This window comes from Sinocyclocheilus grahami, unplaced genomic scaffold (genome assembly GCF_001515645.1).
Source record: "Sinocyclocheilus grahami isolate Dianchi unplaced genomic scaffold, SAMN03320097.WGS_v1.1 scaffold116.1, whole genome shotgun sequence".
Classification (NCBI taxonomy): Eukaryota; Metazoa; Chordata; class Actinopteri; order Cypriniformes; family Cyprinidae; genus Sinocyclocheilus; species Sinocyclocheilus grahami.
Window position 1 is genome coordinate 1,930,567 of NW_015505295.1, and position 21,005 is coordinate 1,951,571.

General features: G+C 37.5%; 2 protein-coding genes across 2 annotated transcripts in view; both read left to right on the forward strand.

Annotated features, from left to right (window-relative positions):
• Positions 1-3,481, forward strand: part of oxr1b (oxidation resistance 1b) — a 63,315-nt gene extending 59,834 nt beyond the window's left edge. Inside the window, exons 13-17 of the mRNA XM_016277876.1 lie at positions 701-820; positions 1,095-1,247; positions 1,416-1,511; positions 1,664-1,737; positions 3,053-3,481. Coding sequence (XP_016133362.1) covers positions 701-820; positions 1,095-1,247; positions 1,416-1,511; positions 1,664-1,737; positions 3,053-3,188 — 579 coding nt within the window. The 3' untranslated portion in view covers positions 3,189-3,481. The remainder of the gene's footprint in view (positions 1-700; positions 821-1,094; positions 1,248-1,415; positions 1,512-1,663; positions 1,738-3,052) is intronic.
• Positions 3,482-13,362: 9,881 nt separating this feature from the next.
• LOC107589516 (zinc transporter ZIP4-like) overlaps positions 13,363-21,005 on the forward strand; it is a 9,254-nt gene continuing 1,611 nt past the window's right edge. The window contains exons 1-10 of the mRNA XM_016277981.1: positions 13,363-13,585; positions 14,283-14,582; positions 14,709-14,898; positions 15,702-15,850; positions 16,257-16,428; positions 17,158-17,330; positions 18,154-18,312; positions 18,503-18,595; positions 19,237-19,291; positions 20,229-20,381. Coding sequence (XP_016133467.1) covers positions 13,385-13,585; positions 14,283-14,582; positions 14,709-14,898; positions 15,702-15,850; positions 16,257-16,428; positions 17,158-17,330; positions 18,154-18,312; positions 18,503-18,595; positions 19,237-19,291; positions 20,229-20,381 — 1,645 coding nt within the window. The 5' untranslated portion in view covers positions 13,363-13,384. The remainder of the gene's footprint in view (positions 13,586-14,282; positions 14,583-14,708; positions 14,899-15,701; positions 15,851-16,256; positions 16,429-17,157; positions 17,331-18,153; positions 18,313-18,502; positions 18,596-19,236; positions 19,292-20,228; positions 20,382-21,005) is intronic.

Below are 21,005 nucleotides of genomic sequence, written 5' to 3' on the forward strand. Positions count from 1 at the left end.
CATTTGATTAGATGATGCATGGCAGGGCTGGGAGGTGATAGATAGATAGATAGATTGTAAGTAATGTATTGTAAGTTACTCGAAATTAACTTTATTCAGATGTTGTATAAATGAAAATCATAAATAATCACGGATATATATAGAACAAATAAATGAGAAAGATAAAACAATCGATAGATAGAACGAACAATAGGCTGAACAAATGATAGAGAGATCGAACAAATTATAGAAAGAACAAATGAACGATATATTGAATGAACGACAGGTAGAACGAATGAATGAACACATGATAGATAGGACGAACAAACGAAAGGTCAAACAAAAGAGAACAAATAAACGACCGATAGAATGAATGAAGGACAGATAAAAAGAACGATAGATCGAATGAACAAACGAATGATCAGAAAGTCAACTGATATTTCAAACGATAGAATGAATGAATGATGGATAGAATGAACAAACATGAAATATAAGAGTGAGTAAATGAAGAATAGATCAAATGAATGAAGGATAGATGGAACAAATGATAGAACGAACAAACAGTGTGATATTTTAAAGTTTTCTAAAGAAATCTAACCATAAATATACAGATTTATCCAGATTTTTGTGCTCTCAATGTAAGAGAATGTTTGTGAAATTTTGGGAGAATCAAATAGTGAGATCCTATTTATCAGCTCTTTTTCTTTCTATTTTTAATCAGATCACAACCAAGGAAGAGGTGAACTCCAAACACATGGTGAAGAGTGACCCAGAACCCGAATCATTCAGGCCCAGTCTGAATGAGCCCAGTGTCCTGCTGCAACCTGATCAGATCGAAAAGGCTAGTTATAGTTGTTATTTTGGGTCCATATCTATATGCTGACCTTATCATATTTAACTCTGATGCACCTTAACTTTTGGCTAGCTCTCATGGGACTCTTGTGGCATTTTCATAATCTACCTGTGACATTTCAGTTGTTGTATAATTGGCTCACAGAGGCCTTTCTTTTTTATTATACATTTACTTGAAGTTGCTTCCATGTGCCCTTTCTGTGCTGTCCTGATCTTTTAGGACTTTTCTTTACTCATTTCTGGCCTGTAACTCCAATCCTCAGCTGGCCAAGCACCTCCCCCCCAGGACGATTGGCTATCCCTGGTCTCTGGCATTCAGCACATCCAAACATGGCATGAGCATCAAGAGCCTGTACCGCGCCATGCAGGCCCAGGACTCCCCGGTACTCATGGTGATCAAGGACAGTGATGGACAGGTATGAGCGTAAGCTTCTGGGTTTAAGCTGAAGTGTGTGGTTTTACATAGATTGTTTTTGGAAAAATGTATGTGTAGACTGTGAAAATTACATAGTCTTGTAATGCATAGCTTTCACAGTATGAAGTTAATCAAATATTCAAAACAATCTTTGGCTTATTTTCTGCAGATGTTTGGAGCTCTCGGTTCAGAGCCATTTAAAGTCAGTGACGGCTTCTATGGCACCGGAGAGACATTTGTTTTCACATTCTGTCCAGAATTTGAGGTGGGGAATAAATTAATTAAGTATACATGTATGTCTTAGATGGAGCAGTAATATATATGTATGTGTGTGTGTATGTGTGTATATATATATATATATATATATACATTATGTGTGTGTGTGTGCATTGCATTAAACAACTTGAACTTCTCTAGGTCTTCAAATGGAGTGGTGACAATATGTTCTTCATCAAAGGAGATATGGACTCCTTAGCTTTTGGCGGTGGAGGGTATGTAAAGATAAAAATGTGGCATATTTCATTTATCACATGCCAGTCAAGAGCCTGTACCGCGCCATGCAGGCCCAGGACTCCCCGGTACTCATGGTGATCAAGGACAGTGATGGACAGGTATGAGCGTAAGCTTCTGGGTTTAAGCTGAAGTGTGTGGTTTTACATAGATTGTTTTTGGAAAAATGTATGTGTAGACTGTGAAAATTACATAGTCTTGTAATGCATAGCTTTCACAGTATGAAGTTAATCAAATATTCAAAACAATCTTTGGCTTATTTTCTGCAGATGTTTGGAGCTCTCGGTTCAGAGCCATTTAAAGTCAGTGACGGCTTCTATGGCACCGGAGAGACATTTGTTTTCACATTCTGTCCAGAATTTGAGGTGGGGAATAAATTAATTAAGTATACATGTATGTCTTAGATGGAGCAGTAATATATATGTATGTGGGTGTGTATGTGTGTATATATATATATATATATATATACATTATGTGTGTGTGTGTGCATTGCATTAAACAACTTGAACTTCTCTAGGTCTTCAAATGGAGTGGTGACAATATGTTCTTCATCAAAGGAGATATGGACTCCTTAGCTTTTGGCGGTGGAGGGTATGTAAAGAAAAAATGTGGCATATTTCATTTATCACATGCCAGTGCTGCACACAGCGAGCTGATCTCATCATCATCCAGTCTGTCTGGAATGACATGAAGAAACAGAACAAACTAAACGGTTTTAGTCAGAGACAGACTAAATCCAGAAGAACTCCTGGCAACGTCTCCAAGATGCTTCAAGAATCCTTCCTGCAAAGCTGCCTGAAAAACTATTCGCAAGTGCACCGAGGGCAAAAGCTGCTTTAAACGCAAAGGATGGTCACACCAAATGTTGATTTAATTTAGTTAATAGAAGTTAATTGATAAAGAAAATCTTTTTATGACATTATTTTTGACAGCAGCCTCATTTTACAGCATTTTTACACAAGTGCCTAAAACTTTTAACAGTACTGTAGCTGTGCAGGTAGGTTTCTTGAAGCACCATGGAGTTCTTCTGGATTTAGTCTGTCTCAGTTTGTTCTGTTTCTTCATGTCATTCCAGACAGACTGGATGATGATGGTGTGCAGCACTGGCTGCTGTCAGACAAAAATCTATTAATGTCAAAATGAAGGGTTGGAAATATTAACTGATATGTCCTACTGACACAGCAAAAGATAGAAATAACTGACAAACCATTTTTTAGCTCGTGAAAATACTAGTGTTCTAATAATTTTGGCCACCTCTGTATAGTATATAAATTAATTCTTATTTTGTACTTTTAGGGGTGAATTCGGGCTGTGGTTGGATGGCGACCTCTATCATGGCAGAACTCACTCATGTAAGACCTTTGGAAATCCAATGCTCTCGAAAACAGAGGACTTCTATGTGCAGGACATTGAAATATGGGCCTTTGAATAACACCCACCCCCACCTCACGGACTCGGTACACAATAAAGTGGGGTTATAAGGCCACATCACTAGACCCCCATAACTGATTATACACCCTCCACTTGGCTCCTAAGAAGCCCTGATAGAGGCAGAGCAGATATACAGCGTACACTGTCCTTCATTTCTGGAAATGGTCAGCATGGGTGGGAGTTCTTCGCTAGTTTCCCAATGAAAGCTTCTTTACCCATTTGCAGCCTGAGGTCCTCTAGTTTTGAGGATAAGGAAGGGCGCTAATGGCTTTTCCAGAATATTGTAGAACTTTCCAAAAGAAATGTAGCTCCAGACTTTCCCAGGAGTCATAAAACAATGGGTTTTCAGTCCTACTACTTTCTTCAACTGTAGCATTGCGTCTATTTCAAGCACTTTAAATATCTAATCTCAAAACCCGTTATTTATCTGTGTCTGTGCACTCACACAGGCTCTATATACTCGAAAGCCACTACTTAATGTAATATTCTGTACCGTGTTGCTGTAAAAATGTGGAGTAACATGCAAATTCACGTGTGGTGCCCTTTTCATGTCCGTGTGCTTTCCTGCAAGTCCTTCGTTTGTCTTTTAGGAAGCCATTTTGGTGGGTGGGGCATCTGAAGGAGTATATATACATATATAAATACATATAGCAATTATATATTTATATCTTTATTAGTGTACTGTGTACATAACTACTTCCCATATTGCTGTTATGTGTGACAGTGATATGGTTTGCGCTACTTTCCTTGTAAATTTGTTCCAATAAATACATTTCTATATGCACACGACATTAACGCTAATCCAATGTGAGCGTGGAGTTTTCGTCAGGTAGCCGGTCTCTTGAGACGGACTATTCTTATCAACGGTAACCTGGGAACCGTATATAAGGTGACCTGGGCGTTCGAGGGTGATGAAATGATTGGTGCAACCAGAGCCAGTTTCCAGGGCTTAAGGATGACTGCTGTCAGCGATCATGAGAACGCCTGTTACTGCAACATTTACAAAGAGGCACATCGACACAGAAGTTGTTGAAAAAACTGTGAAAATTGTTGGGAAATTGGCTCTTTTAGCAGTGTTCAGACTTGAAGTTTAAGCCAAGAGATGGCAGTTTCCCATTGTGGCCAGCTGAAAACATGCCCAAACATTTGACCCAACTGTGCGCGTCTGTTGTCAGAGCAGACGTCTTGCTGTGAAGGTCTGATGCTCTCTGCATGCCGTGGGATCATAGAGCCGAAGGACTCGAACACCCTTCTGGGGCCAAACTGCACATTCCTGGTCTTCCAGTATTTGAAGCTCAAAGAAATGTCATTAATCCTCTTGAAGATCCCTGACAGATTATGTGTCAATGTATTAATCACAATAAAATCTATGTAATAATGGTGTTTTGGTGGTTTTGTCCGAAAGTCTTGTCCAAAATTTTCGCACATTAAAAAATAAATACAACCTCACATTGTCAATCACGTTTATACACTGCCTCCGAAATTTTCGTCCGTCATAAAAAAAAAAAATTCGGATCGGGTCCAATTTTGTTTTTTTTTGCATCAATAGCAAGCATTTTGATAGGAAAGGATGACAAAAACGAAAAACGCATACAAAAATTTTGGGCCTCAGAAAGTAAAGGTGCAGTCTCATTTGAATTACATGCAAAATCCAGTTTCAATAGGAATCCATGCAATTGAGAATTTCTTATATGCAGATTTCGCATCAGGCTTCAAATGCTCTTTCAAATTCACCATGTTGACAAACAAAGATGTTTGACTTGAAGATGACCTCTGTGTGAGTGGCGCTTTTGAGCATTTTGTGCAATATTGACAATAAACCTCTTTGCCCGCACAATTTCGCCTTCAAGTATGGTCACATTTACTGCAAAATTCTACATGCAGAATCTATTTTAAATAGGAATCCATGAGAATTCACAGTGTTGACCAATAGACAGCTGCTTGGTTTGAAAGTGATTTGTGTGAGCAGTGCTTCATGCATCGCTGTACTACTGATAAAGCTGCGTGTTTGTAAGAAACAAATCCTTTTGTTTTTATTTAAGAGGACAACAGGGGATGAACTTTTTCATTGGAGGAACTGTTATTATAGATTATGGAAGTGATGGTTTAAAGCTAAAATGTGTTCATGATGAATTTGTTTCTTACAAACATGTAGTCTTTTACTTCATAAGTTCATCATTACTTGTGGATTTTTGTGATGTTTTTATCAGCTGTTTGTTCTCTCATTCTGACGGCACCCATTCACTGCAGATGATCTATTGGTTAGCAAGTGATGTAATGCTAGATTTCTCCAAATCTGTTCTGATGAAGTAACAAATTATGTCTTGGATGGCAGAGGGTGAGTAAATTTTCATCAAACTGTACTATTCCTTTAATCTTGGAGAACTTTGAAAACTGGATAAACAATGCTTCCCTACAAAGGCCAAAACCAGTAAATATGCCACCACTGGAACTGAACTGAATATGCTTTATTTTCCTCAAAGATTGATTGAATATTAATTTTCACATTCAATTTTCTCGGACCCCTTTGTCAGCACAGATCATAGTCTAAGAGACCCATTTTTCACAAAATGTTACAGCGTTGTGTAGGGCAGAATTTGTTACAATCTTCAGGCCACTAAAACCATAATTCCACCATCATGGAAACCAAACTTAAAAGAAACTTATGTGGATTCTGTAAAAGCTAATAAAAAATCTGAAATGCAAATACAGTACAGTTTTAGTAAAAAGTATACACATTTTTGGTCTTGTGATGTGTGATACAAAAAGGCAATTAGTTAACAGTACTTCAAAGGCCTAAAAAAATCCATAAAAGAGGTATTTAAATTAAAAAATATATGAGAGGGAATATGACCGCACATGCACGATAAAGAATTTCCATGCTCCTCAGCAGCACTCCTGCTTTGTCCTGTCTTACCTTTGCCTTGACTTTTAAGTACACCGCGTACAATACAACGCCAAAGAAGTGACCAATCAGTGTCATGGGGCGGGGGTTCAGCCTGGTCTTCAACATGTAGTCTTTTACTTCATAAGTTCATCATTACTTGTGGATTTTTGTGATGTTTTTATCAGCTGTTTGTTCTCTCATTCTGACGGCACCCATTCACTGCAGATGATCTATTGGTTAGCAAGTGATGTAATGCTAGATTTCTCCAAATCTGTTCTGATGAAGTAACAAATTATGTCTTGGATGGCAGAGGGTGAGTAAATTTTCATCAAACTGTACTATTCCTTTAATCTTGGAGAACTTTGAAAACTGGATAAACAATGCTTCCCTACAAAGGCCAAAACCAGTAAATATGCCACCACTGGAACTGAACTGAATATGCTTTATTTTCCTCAAAGATTGATTGAATATTAATTTTCACATTCAATTTTCTCGGACCCCTTTGTCAGCACAGATCATAGTCTAAGAGACCCATTTTTCACAAAATGTTACAGCGTTGTGTAGGGCAGAATTTGTTACAATCTTCAGGCCACTAAAACCATAATTCCACCATCATGGAAACCAAACTTAAAAGAAACTTATGTGGATTCTGTAAAAGCTAATAAAAAATCTGAAATGCAAATACAGTACAGTTTTAGTAAAAAGTATACACATTTTTGGTCTTGTGATGTGTGATACAAAAAGGCAATTAGTTAACAGTACTTCAAAGGCCTAAAAAAATCCATAAAAGAGGTATTTAAATTAAAAAAAATATGAGAGGGAATATGACCGCACATGCACGATAAAGAATTTCCATGCTCCTCAGCAGCACTCCTGCTTTGTCCTGTCTTACCTTTGCCTTGACTTTTAAGTACACCGCATACAATACAACGCCAAAGAAGTGACCAATCAGTGTCATGGGGCGGGGGTTCAGCCTGGTGTTCGACATAGATGTTAGATGTAGTATGCAGACAATAATTATGTAGATTTAGAACTACATGTCTGATGAAGTCTGAACCTACATAGAAAGCAGTCCAACTGCTCCAGAGACACACTCCCCTCCAAATTGAAAATAACACAAGCAGGCTCTTCTAAGATCTAATATTTAACATGATCATTTGTAATGATTCAAATGGTCTGACAATGTATATTAACATAATCTGCAAGTGTTTATGGCTTTAATGGTTCTATTCAGTGTACAGCGGTCCATTACATTAGAGCAGGGTTGTCCAAACTCGGTCCTGGAGGGCCGGTGTCCTGCAGAGTTTGTGGGATCATAGAGCCGAAGGACTCGAACACCCTTCTGGGGCCAAACTGCACATTCCTGGTCTTCCAGTATTTGAAGCTCAAAGAAATGTCATTAATCCTCTTGAAGATCCCTGACAGATTATGTGTCAATGTATTAATCACAATAAAATCTATGTAATAATGGTGTTTTGGTGGTTTTGTCCGAAAGTCTTGTCCAAAATTTTCGCACATTAAAAAATAAATACAACCTCACATTGTCAATCACGTTTATACACTGCCTCCGAAATTTTCGTCCGTCATAAAAAAAAAAAATTCGGATCGGGTCCAATTTTGTTTTTTTTTGCATCAATAGCAAGCATTTTGATAGGAAAGGATGACAAAAACGAAAAACGCATACAAAAATTTTGGGCCTCAGAAAGTAAAGGTGCAGTCTCATTTGAATTACATGCAAAATCCAGTTTCAATAGGAATCCATGCAATTGAGAATTTCTTATATGCAGATTTCGCATCAGGCTTCAAATGCTCTTTCAAATTCACCATGTTGACAAACAAAGATGTTTGACTTGAAGATGACCTCTGTGTGAGTGGCGCTTTTGAGCATTTTGTGCAATATTGACAATAAACCTCTTTGCCCGCACAATTTCGCCTTCAAGTATGGTCACATTTACTGCAAAATTCTACATGCAGAATCTATTTTAAATAGGAATCCATGAGAATTCACAGTGTTGACCAATAGACAGCTGCTTGGTTTGAAAGTGATTTGTGTGAGCAGTGCTTCATGCATCGCTGTACTACTGATAAAGCTGCGTGTTTGTAAGAAACAAATCCTTTTGTTTTTATTTAAGAGGACAACAGGGGATGAACTTTTTCATTGGAGGAACTGTTATTATAGATTATGGAAGTGATGGTTTAAAGCTAAAATGTGTTCATGGTGAATTTGTTTCTTACAAACATGTAGTCTTTTACTTCATAAGTTCATCATTACTTGTGGATTTTTGTGATGTTTTTATCAGCTGTTTGTTCTCTCATTCTGACGGCACCCATTCACTGCAGATGATCTATTGGTTAGCAAGTGATGTAATGCTAGATTTCTCCAAATCTGTTCTGATGAAGTAACAAATTATGTCTTGGATGGCAGAGGGTGAGTAAATTTTCATCAAACTGTACTATTCCTTTAATCTTGGAGAACTTTGAAAACTGGATAAACAATGCTTCCCTACAAAGGCCAAAACCAGTAAATATGCCACCACTGGAACTGAACTGAATATGCTTTATTTTCCTCAAAGATTGATTGAATATTAATTTTCACATTCAATTTTCTCGGACCCCTTTGTCAGCACAGATCATAGTCTAAGAGACCCATTTTTCACAAAATGTTACAGCGTTGTGTAGGGCAGAATTTGTTACAATCTTCAGGCCACTAAAACCATAATTCCACCATCATGGAAACCAAACTTAAAAGAAACTTATGTGGATTCTGTAAAAGCTAATAAAAAATCTGAAATGCAAATACAGTACAGTTTTAGTAAAAAGTATACACATTTTTGGTCTTGTGATGTGTGATACAAAAAGGCAATTAGTTAACAGTACTTCAAAGGCCTAAAAAAATCCATAAAAGAGGTATTTAAATTAAAAAATATATGAGAGGGAATATGACCGCACATGCACGATAAAGAATTTCCATGCTCCTCAGCAGCACTCCTGCTTTGTCCTGTCTTACCTTTGCCTTGACTTTTAAGTACACCGCGTACAATACAACGCCAAAGAAGTGACCAATCAGTGTCATGGGGCGGGGGTTCAGCCTGGTCTTCGACATAGATGTTAGATGTAGTATGCAGACAATAATTATGTAGATTTAGAACTACATGTCTGATGAAGTCTGAACCTACATAGAAAGCAGTCCAACTGCTCCAGAGACACACTCCCCTCCAAATTGAAAATAACACAAGCAGGCTCTTCTAAGATCTAATATTTAACATGATCATTTGCAATGATTCAAATGGTCTGATAATGTATATTAACATAATCTGCAAGTGTTTATGGCTTTAATGGTTCTATTCAGTGTACAGCGGTCCATTACATTAGAGCAGGGTTGTCCAAACTCGGTCCTGGAGGGCCGGTGTCCTGCAGAGTTTAGCTCCAACCCTAATTAAACACACCTGAACATGAGCTAATCAAGCTCTTACTAGGCATAGAAACTTCCAGTCAGGTGTGTTGAGGCAAGTTGGAGCTAAACTCTGCAGGACACCGGCCCTCCAGGACTAAGTTTGTACAGCCCTGCATTAGAGGCCAGTCTCTGATGATGAACGTTTGGCTTGTGGTAGAGAGTTCCCTCTAGTGGAAGTTTTCCCAATCACCTTTTAACACAAGATTTTGAAAATATTACCTTGTATTAACTCTGTTTTAATTCCAAAAGCCAGAAGCAGATACTTACTGTCTACAACTCATACAGCGCCTGTGCGAGAACATCCAGCTCCAAATGGAATTTCTGTTTAGCTTATGGAAGGGATCAAATAATAGCGTTTTCACGTATTGTCATTACAAAGCATTTCATCACTGACTCTAATAGAAGTGCACTGGAGCACATATTCAGTTCTGAAAATAACAAATGTTTAAATATGTATTAATTCTATTCATTTGAATAAACCCCTAGGAGTTTAACCTGCAACAAGGCCACGTTGTCACTGAGATCCAGAATATTCTGATGCAGACTCCTCCAAAACCTGACATTATTGAGTGCTATGCTCATCTCTCCGCCAGTTAAAGGATGCCTCATGCTATAAGCATCTCCAGGAAGAAAACTCCTGGCATAGAGGATAAGTTAGACCTATTTTCAAATAATTTGGTTCTAAGACTTTATCAAAGTCTATGACATAAAACATTACAGTACTTGTTTAAATGACTAACAACAACAATAAAGCTTCTTTATAATTACTATAGGCTACTATGTATTACTATGTACTATAATTCAAGAAACTGCCACTGCTACAACTCTAACATGCTGTTTCTATATTGAGCAGTTACCTGGTTTATTGACAGGTGATGAGGGCAGGAAACTTGCTGGTATGGATTTTGTACAGCCAACAAAAACGGCCTCTTGAATTGATCTATCATGCAGGCACAACAAACCAAAGTAAATTTGCTAAAAAAAAAAAAAGTATGACCCATATTAATCTGATGACATTTTTATATTAGCTCATGGACTGAAACTTTAGTTTTATGGTTGATCATTAATATAAGTAAACATAAAAGGATAGTTCAGGTTAAATAGTAGTTAGGCTACATAAATGTAATCATTATTTAACCATTTTTTGCTTATTCCTAAAGCTATGCTTTTGAAGTTACCCAAGGTTATCACTGGTTAACATACAATATTTTTGACATATTATGAAAATGTTTGGACCTATTACACCGTCCTGCATCATATTTGCTGAACAAAGCCCAATACTCGTTTGCTGATTCCAAAAATAGTGCCTGCTTTGCTCTTCCACGTCACACTTTCTTTTAAAATAGCATTTTTGCTTTCGGCAACCATTTGTAAGGTAAAAAAGTCTTGTATTATCCCTTTACCACCAGAAAAACTGCCAAATTCACAATTCCTGTCTTTGTCTGAGCTAGCTTACAACTATGTTAAATTCTCAGCTGATTTTCACAATTATGAATGATGCTGAAAACATTATTTTAAGCCTAATCACGATTTCCACTTTGTTTGTAAATTGTAAATTAAATGATACATTATAATACCTCAGTTTGTCATTAAAACTTTTGACATTTGACTGCTTTTGTTATGTTGATAAGTACATTACAGCTCATACATAAATACAATTTGAGAAAGCGTCATTCTTATTTTTTTGAAAAGACTATACATTATGGAAAGTTTTTGATATTTTTGAACTCCGTATAATCAAATTAGGTAATATTAGTCCTTTTTTACAAATCAGCTAAATTTTGTTTGTTTTTTATATTCAGGACTGTATTATCAAACTAGATAATAAAGAGATGGATGGATGGATGTGGTCTTTGACTAACCTGTACTTTCCCAGAATGTTTGTCCTTGTATTGGACGCCTGTGTCAAGGTATGTTACTGTGCCTTCAATGAACCGCACACTCAACAAACACCAGGTAAATATGTTATTTAAAAAACTTAGCAATATTTTAAACATGCAAGACACTTGCTATGTTGACCTTACTTTGGCTTTGCTAACGCAGCTCTTCGCAGACCCATGATAAAGCGACCGTGGTGGAAAGCTCGGCCACACTGAGTCTGGTCTTGTGAGTAAGGAATCTCCACAAGCAACCCACTTTCAGTATAGAACCATCTCAAGGATGATCAGAAGAAATGGACAGCACCTGAGTTAAATATATGAGTGTCACAGCAAAGGGTCTGAATACTTAGGACCATGTGATATTTCAGTTTTTCTTTTTTAATAAATCTGCAAAAATGTCAATAATTCTCTTTTTCTGTCAATATGGGGTGCTGTGTGTACATTAATGAGGAAAAAAATTAACTTAAATGATTTTAGCAAATGGCTGCAATATAACAAAGAGTGAAAAATGTAAGGGGGTCTGAATACTTTCCGTACCCACTGTATACCCATTCACAATGTGTGCATCCAACCCTTCAACTGACTCTACAAGAAATATGTATTATAGGTCAGATGTCATTATAACTAGCAATGAAAACTGAAAAAACAAAAAGAAACTCACTTTCCAGGTTTAATTATTTGAGGGCATGATATCCAGCAGGCCGCAGCAGTTCACCCATTATTCTGTCAGGCTCTCTAAGACTCCTCTCAATCACTGTAACCATGCGTCCATCTCGCCCAAGAACCGCTGACAGCGAGGAGCCCAAAACACCGGCCCCTACAATGATGACATCAGGTTCTGGGGCAACAAAATCTCCAATGTTGGTGGTGTTATTCTGTAGATAGATAATAGATAAACAGTAGATATAGATAAGTATAATTAACAAAGTAAAATTGCATAAATTAAAAACAAATAAACTGATATTAATTGGGAAAAAAACTAATAAAAGCATAATATATTTTATGGTTCTGAGGTATTTTTAGATAGATAGATAGATAGATAGATAGATAGATAGATAGATAGATAGATAGATAGATAGATAGATAGATAGATAGATAGATAGATAGATGGATGGATAGTCATATCTTAAAATGTCGTGATTTAAAGACGAGCATACACATCATGACATCTATCCACCGAGCAAAGTAGGCTTGGCAGAATATTACATGAAGGGCTTAGTGAGCCCGTGCAACTGTATAAACCCCGCCCACTCATTCAGCTATCCAATCATATCCCTGTACGATTAGATACGATTCAAAGGCTTGCGCCCTGAAGTGGCATGGCATCTTTATTCACAGATTTCGCTGTGTTTAGTAGCACGTATGGTTTCTAGTGGCATCCTTTGCTAGTTGATTGTGGCATATACCATTGAAAATAGCTGAACATGTATGTTCTGGCACCTCCAGCATAATATGTAACGTTCATTATTAATTTTAAAAAGCATACAAAATAAATATCCAACCAGATCAAAATATAGCATTTTTATTCAGGGGGCGACATATACATATTGAACAAAATCTAGATTGAAATAACTGGAGAGAGAGCAAGCGCAAAGAATAACTACAATTAAAATATGAGGACGTCATGCATAGATATAATAAAAAAACACCAAATGAAAGTATTTTTATTTTATATGACTTGTATTTTAATAGAAGAAAGTTGATCTAAATGTGGCCCCTTAAAGGTATTTAAAACAAACATTTGCTTTAAACTTAAAATCACTCTGATCCTAATGATCTGTTAACTTAAAAGTGACAAACTGCTCAAAACAAACAAACAAACAAAAATGTTTCAATGACTCGAAGCCCTCTGTGCAGATGAGAGGAGTTTCTGTTGACCAATCAGCGTTCAGTGTGACAACAGGAGCATTATTACCTCAACAGGTACACCATCACTTGTGTGAGGAACTCTGAAGGTTAAGGACAAAACACACACCATGGAGACTAGAGGAGTTGTATTTCTCTGTGTGACCTGCCTCAGTCTGTTTACAGGCGCGCGTGGCGGTAAAAAGGACATTTACGCAAAAATTGTGGATTTAGTGTCTCCAGGCGAAGAGTTCCTCACGGAGGATGCGCTTCTCTCGGTGTTTGAACTGCTGGAGAACCGCGTGCAGTGCTCCGGTGTGTCGTGTGGAAAGGTACTTTACTTTGTGTGTGTGTGTATATAAGTGATAAGTGATGTTTTAATGACATACAGACATATTTATTTATTTATTTATTAGGAAAAATGAAAAAATGACATTATATTAGATCTGTTATGAAGAAGAGAGCATCCCATACAGTGTGCCAAGAACATTACCAGCTCATATTTTAAAAATTGTTTTATAAAATTGTTTTTTTTTTTAAAGAAAAGAAAATTAAGCCTTTTTAAGGATCATTAAGAGTTGTCTCTACACCAGCAAAACACATTTTATGTTAGGGTGACCATACGTGCCATTTTCCCAGGACGCGTCCTGGCCAGGATTTCTATATTGCCTAAAATATCTAAGTTTTGGCTTTGTTTGCGTGTGCAGACCGATCGGTGTATGACATCAAAATACCATACAGACGGTTCCTTATGCTTTCAAAATGCTCTCGAGGTATTTTGATGTCTAGCCAAAACCTAGATATTTTAGGCAATATAGAAATCCTGGCCAGGACGCGTCCTGGGAAAATGGCATGTATGGTCACCCTATTTTATGTGACATCTCATGACTTCTTCATCATCAGGTATCTGTTTCACATTTGTGAAAGCCAAATGAAACTGCACAAACTTTAACTGCAAATGTGTTCCAGTTTCAGTCTCCATCATTACACAGAAATCTTGAAATCACTCTCTTTCTCTCCTGTATATAGTGCCTGTCTGTTGAACATCTGCACCAGTTGTTGAGTAATTACAGCAGCTCACAGGGGCTACAGATGGAGGATTTCTTCACAGTGGCCCCTGGATGCTGTCTGTTCCTGAGCTCTCCGCTGGAGACCTGTAGGGCCATACGGGAGGGCCGCTGGGGTAAGGAGACCCATCACTTCATCCAAATTATCTTAGGCCACGACAACACCACCAGCAGTCTTAATGAGATCAGTGCCACAGAATATGAGGGTTTGGAGCAGCTGTTGGATGAGATGGAAACATACTATCAGCCAGACACACATGAGGTCAGTAACTGCAATTTAGGATTAAACTAAAAGTGCTAATCATTCAGCACCATTCTATGTATAAGTAACATGGACGTGATACACGTTAAGACACAGACCTTATAATTTGTTTGTGCACATTTTCAGTCCTGTCTTTCACTAAGAGACATCCTGGAAGAGAGTGGTGATCATCACTTAGAGCTGGATGCTGTTTTTGCAAATATCCTCTATCATGCTTTGCGTGGAGACTGTATGAGATCACTTGTCCTTCCTGAGCAAGAGTACTTTCTGGATTACATCTTCAGCCATTTTGCCTCTGATAATCTTACACTTCATGGTATGACTGTTTTGATAATCCTGATGATGTTATCTGAATAAATAATGTCACACCAATAAAAGTTGGCAAGTTTTTAGTCTCAGGTCCAGTGTTATTTTAGTATAATTTGTAGAATATTATAGTTTTATTAATAGTTTGATTTGAATTTAATTTCAGTTAATGTTTATTTTAAATTACTTTTTTGTTTGTTTTAGATCCCATTCATTTTAAATGTTTTCATTTTTACACATTAAATCTGTGAAAATATAGTTTCTTTAGATGAGTGTTTACACTGTAAAAAATATTTTTGTCTTGTTTTCCATTACAAATATCTAAACATACTTAAGTCAAAATGCATTTACATGAGATGGAAACTGACTTAAGACAATCCGGTCTTGTTTTCTGAAAGAAAAAAAAAAGTAAAAATTAAGGGGGTTTATGCTTAAAACAAGAACAATATCCAATAAAGAAAGATATTTGCCCTGGACAACAAGACAAAATACTGAGTAAGAAAATAATTTTTATGTGTAGGTTTCTTATGATATATTTATGCATTTGACAGATGCTTTATTCAAAGCATTTTCCATTGCATTCAAAGTAAAAATTGTATCAGTTCAGGCATCTGAACTGGGAGTCGACCACATAACCTTGGCTTTTCTTGCACAAACGGTTAATATAGAACTTTAAAAAATCCTTTTGGCTGCAGCTTAATGTTTTTCATACTTGTTCATGTTCTTTAGTGTTTTCTGAAATGAAGCATTAAGCACAGTATTTTGTTTGACGCTGAAAATTTGCACTCTATTTTTAATGCCATTGTTACTCAGATTTTGAAGAGCTTCTGAAGGCACTAAACTTGGGCGGAGAGGAACACGACCATGATTATGCCCACACTGAGGATGAAGCCCACCGCAGCGGACCGACCCCCAGACAAAGTCATCAGGAAGATCACCATAGCAACAGCAACTGGGACACGGCAAGATACAGCAATGTTTGCTTGGGGCATCATGAGAAATCAATGCATGCTGCAGAAATCGAATCATTTAGAGTTTGATGAAGAGAACAATCAGTCAGATGGGCAATAAATTATTTTGAGACCTGTAACATGACATATCAACCTTAATAATTGATGTTTAGATGTCTTGATGGATGTATGTTGTGATATACGGTGCAATCTGAGACCATGCAATCTGTCTGTAATGATAATCGGAGTAAAATTAAGCTGTCTAAAAAAAAAAAAGCCTGTCATTTAACATCCATGCAACTAATAATAGTGCACACTAATGCATGCATGCATGTCAGAGCAAAGAAAGTAAGTAAAGCCAAATAATCCATTTTAATGTATGCATGTCTCGGATTGTTTCTGGTTGTTTTGCCTGCAGATGTGTTTTAGTGCTGAAGACCTTCTGAGGATCTACCAGCTGAACTCTTCTTCGCTGACCAGAGATCAGTTCACACAGCTCAGTCCTGCTCTGATTCAGCTGATCCTCAGTGGAAGCTGTTCTGAGATCACATTCACCCACATGACCCCTGATTCTCTGAGCACCGCTGAGAGTGAGTGACCTCTGTTTACACCATCAGACAACAATTAGTCCGAGTTGCATAGCTAGACTTGTGAATATTGACAAAGTCCAGAAACATAGTCTAAACTATTGAGCAGTAACAAACCAAAAGGTGCAATCTGCAAATGTCTGTGCCATTCAACTGGTAGCTGCTATAAACATATATAATTTGAACTACAGTAATTAGCACAACAAGATTTTTTCAATCCGTTTTTTTGCTATGGCAGTAGTTGACCTGATGGAAAATGTTATGAACTGCAGTATGTATTTTTTAATAATGTAAAGCCATTTTAATTTGATGAGAGTGACAAACATCAATATACATTAGTACTGGTGTTTTGTGTGTATATGTTTATGTAAAATATTCAAAATTACAGAAAGTGAATGAACATGAAATATTTACTCAAAACCTTAAAACAGAAAAAATGTATATTAAATATGGTTTCACTTGAACAAAGGGAACAAAGACGTCTGTGCAAGGTAATTATTGGTCTATGCTGGTCATTGATCAATCTGCTGGCCTCAACAGAATAAGGAGATCTAGAAAAATTCCCAAACACTGTGACTGATTATTTTAGTAACCATCTCTTCCTGGAGAAGAACAAAGCTGGCATTCCGTCTGAATGACCTGTAGCTGTTTACAAAAACCAGTCTGAACGACAGCATACCTGTGATATAGTGATCTCTTTATACAATCACTGAATAAGCCCTTTGTGCCCAGGATATGGATATGCCACTCTCGCCAACATTATCGTCTGTCTGATGGCTATGGTTGGGATCGTGGTGCTGCTGTTCTCCAGGTGCACGCAAGTGTTTCAGATGTGCATCCAGTTGTGCATCAGTCTGGCTGTAGGATCCCTCACGGGTGACGCTCTTCTGCATCTACTTCCTATGGTTAGCAGCCAGCAAAAAAGGCTTAGAAATGTCTTCATTTAATTGCAACAGAGTGGAAATAAACAACAGTAAGAGTACAGTAAATTGGCTGAAAATGTACTCAACCTTGGGTCATCCAAGTTTGTAGATGAGTTTGATTCTGCATTGAAACAGATTTGGAGATATTTATCATTACATCACTTGCTCACCAATGGATCGTCTGCAGTGAATGGGTGCCGTCAGAATGAGAGTCCAAACAGCTGATAAAAAACATTACAATAATCCACACCACTCCAGACCATCAATTAACGTCTTGTGAAAAGCTGTGGATTTTTAACCTGAAACCATCGCCTCTGGCCAAAATACCATAATCCATAACAACACTTCATCCCCTGTTGTCCTCTCACATAAAAATTCTCTGACATATTTTTTAAGAACAGTTTTGGACCGTTTTCTCCCCTGATTCAGACGAGACAACTTTTTCACTGGAGAAACCAATATTACAGATAGCTGGAAGCAAGTTTGAAATAAAAAATGCCTTGATGGATTTGTTTCTTACAAACATGCAACCTTTTGCTTCACAAGATGTTAATTGTGGATTATTATGATGTTTTCATCAACTGTTTGGACTCTCATTCTGACGGCACCCATTCACTGCAGAGGATCTATTGATGAGCAAGTGAAGTACTGTAATGCTAAATTACTCTAAATCTGTTCTGATGAAGAAACAATCTCACCTATATCTTGGATGGCTTGAGGGTGAGTACATTTTAAGCAAATGTTCATTTTTGGGTGAACCATTCCTTTAGATTTCATTGCTTTGTGACGGATTGTGTTTGTGTAGTTCTTAGGTCTTCATGCGCATAAAGAAGGACACAGTCATGAGGAAGAGAACCTCGACTATATTTACAAGCCCCTGGTGGTCATTGGGGGCATCTATGTTTTCTTTCTGATGGAAACCATCTTCGCCATCATCACTCGACATGGTCATCATCATGATGGAGTGAGTGATGTCAAATTTCTTCAGACACCGTACATTTATCAAAAAAGTTAAATCTGAAAATACTGTCAAGCCATATTTCTCTGAAAAAAGTCATACAAATCAGATGAATGATACATGCTATTAAAATCCTTTCGAATATAGATAGGGTCTGTCTTTGCTGTAAATGACCTCTGTTGTCTGTTTGCTGCAGGAGTCTGACCCTCATAACCACAGCAAAGTTCTGCAGATGTTCCAGAGCAGGAGAACACAGCGAAACAACAACTCCACCTCACAGGACGAGCTGGTGAGAAAGTCTTCTTTGTGTGAATGAAGAAGTTATTATGTTACAAATCACTACACAGACACACTAAAATGGACGGAGCTAGTGTTCCCTGAGGAGGTCAGTTGAAATCATGTTTCACAAACCCAGACAGTAATTGTTGAAAATAAGAGGTCATTGCAGGATTTACTGACAATAGTCTGAGATTTGATTGCTACGTGAATCAGAAATGTTGGTGTTCATTGTTAATTCATGAATTAATATTTACGCAATTTTACCTAGTTTTCTAGGTTAGGTTAGCTTTAGTCCTGTTTAGACACACAAATGTGGATTTCATTGGTGGACTTCTCTCTTTTTTTTAATTGTTCTTTTTTGCAGTGTATATAATATTTGTCCATAACGTCTGATTTATTTTGACCATCAAATTCAGACATCAGTATTTTTTTTGTTCGCAATTGCAATCGTATGTATATGTTTAGATATTTGTACTGAACAATCAAGACAAAAATCCTGAGTATGCATATAAATCATGCATTGTGTATAATTAGTCTTTTTTTTTGACCATCAAACTCAGAGCTTATCAGTGCAGAAATATCACTGAATTCATCTCAGTCTTCCTCTGTGATCATCAGTTTTGTAACACTGTCAGTTTGTCCTGATTTTAGGTGGATGAGCAAAACAACGAGAAGCCCCTCCTGGAGCCGATTAGCAGCACTCGAGGTCAGTGAATGCTGTCAGGAGTCAGCGTTAGACACACCTAAGCCATGACTGTAAATAATTACACGCCTGTTAGAGTTAACGACATGTTTGTGATGTAACATGACACACATTTAAGGGAGTAAAATGACCTGTTAGTAAAGTAGCATTTACACACACTATGAGGTTGTAAAAGGTGATGTAACACTGATGGTAAGTACCAGAGTTATTTTAGGATTATTGAGATACTATTATAGTTTTTATGAATAGAGCTGTTTATTTTCATGACAAGCAAGATTCTCATTTAAAAAAAATGTAAAAGGTGAAAAAAGATGAGATGTTGCCCAGCGACATCCCCAAAACATTACTGCTCTATATGAGATCTGCATGGAGGAATGGGCCAAAATACCAGCAACAGTGTGTGACAACCTTGTGAAGACTTACAGAAAACGTTTGACCTCTGTCATTGCCACCAAAGGGTATATAACAAAGTATTGAGATTAAATTTTGTTATTGACCCAATACTTATTTTCCACCATAATTTGCAAATAAATTCTTTAAAAATCCTACAATGTGATTTTCTGGATTTTTTTTTCTCATTTTGTCTCTCATAGTTGAGGTATACCTATGATGAAAATTACAGGCCTCTCTCATCTTTTTAAGTGGGAGAACTTGCACAATTGGTGGCTGACTAAATACTTTTTTTCCCCACTGTATATGTAATTAATATGTATTTAGATTGTATACGATTATTATATAAGTATTATAAAATATAAAAGTATTAAATGAAATTATAAAATTTAAATGGTGACGCACACACACGTGTGTATATATATCTCATTTCATTTTGCAGGATTATTTTTAGTTTCATCGCTCCGTTTCGTCTGCAGGTGATTTTTGTAATTGAATAATGTGATTTCTGATTTTGAACAGTAGTGTGTATCTTTCTCATGTCTCTCAGAGAAGCGTCTGCTGCCGTTTATGATCACCATTGGTGACGGGATTCATAACTTTGCGGACGGTCTGGCCATGGGTGCTGCGTTCTCAGTGTCGTGGCGTTCAGGACTGGCGACGTCGCTGGCTGTTTTGTGTCACGAGCTGCCACACGAGTTAGGTGAGATTCGTTTACTCGAGAGAAACTCTAATCTAGCCACAAAAAGTGCATTAAAAACAACTAGAAAATAAAAGCTAATACGCTAAAAGACTAATCAAAACAACAAAGAAAACTAATGGCACTGGGCCTGTTATATGCTTCTTTTTCATGATGCGAAATAATCAGGATTCCATTGTTTGAACTTAAGTGAAATGACGTGGCCAAGTATGGTGGTGACCCATACTAGGAATTAGTGCTCTGCATTTATCCCATCCAAAGTGCACACACACAGCAGTGAACACACACACACACCGTGAACACATACCCGGAGCAGTGGGCAGCCTTTTTTTTTTTTTTGCTGCGGCACCCGGGGAGCAGTTGGGGGTTCGGTGCCTTGCTCAAGGGCACCTCAGTCGTGGTATTGAAGGTGGGAGAGAGCGCTGTACATTCCCCCCCCCCCCTACAATCCCTGCCAGTACGAGACTCGAACCCACAACCTTTGAGTTATGAGTCCGACTCTCTAACCCCAAAAAATTCAGGGGAGAGCACGAACACAGTCCCCCACTACCATAAGTTATGCAGTCGAGATTCCCACATTTGGGGAATTCGCATTCGCAGGGGTCAGCACAACCGGAGTGCAATGGC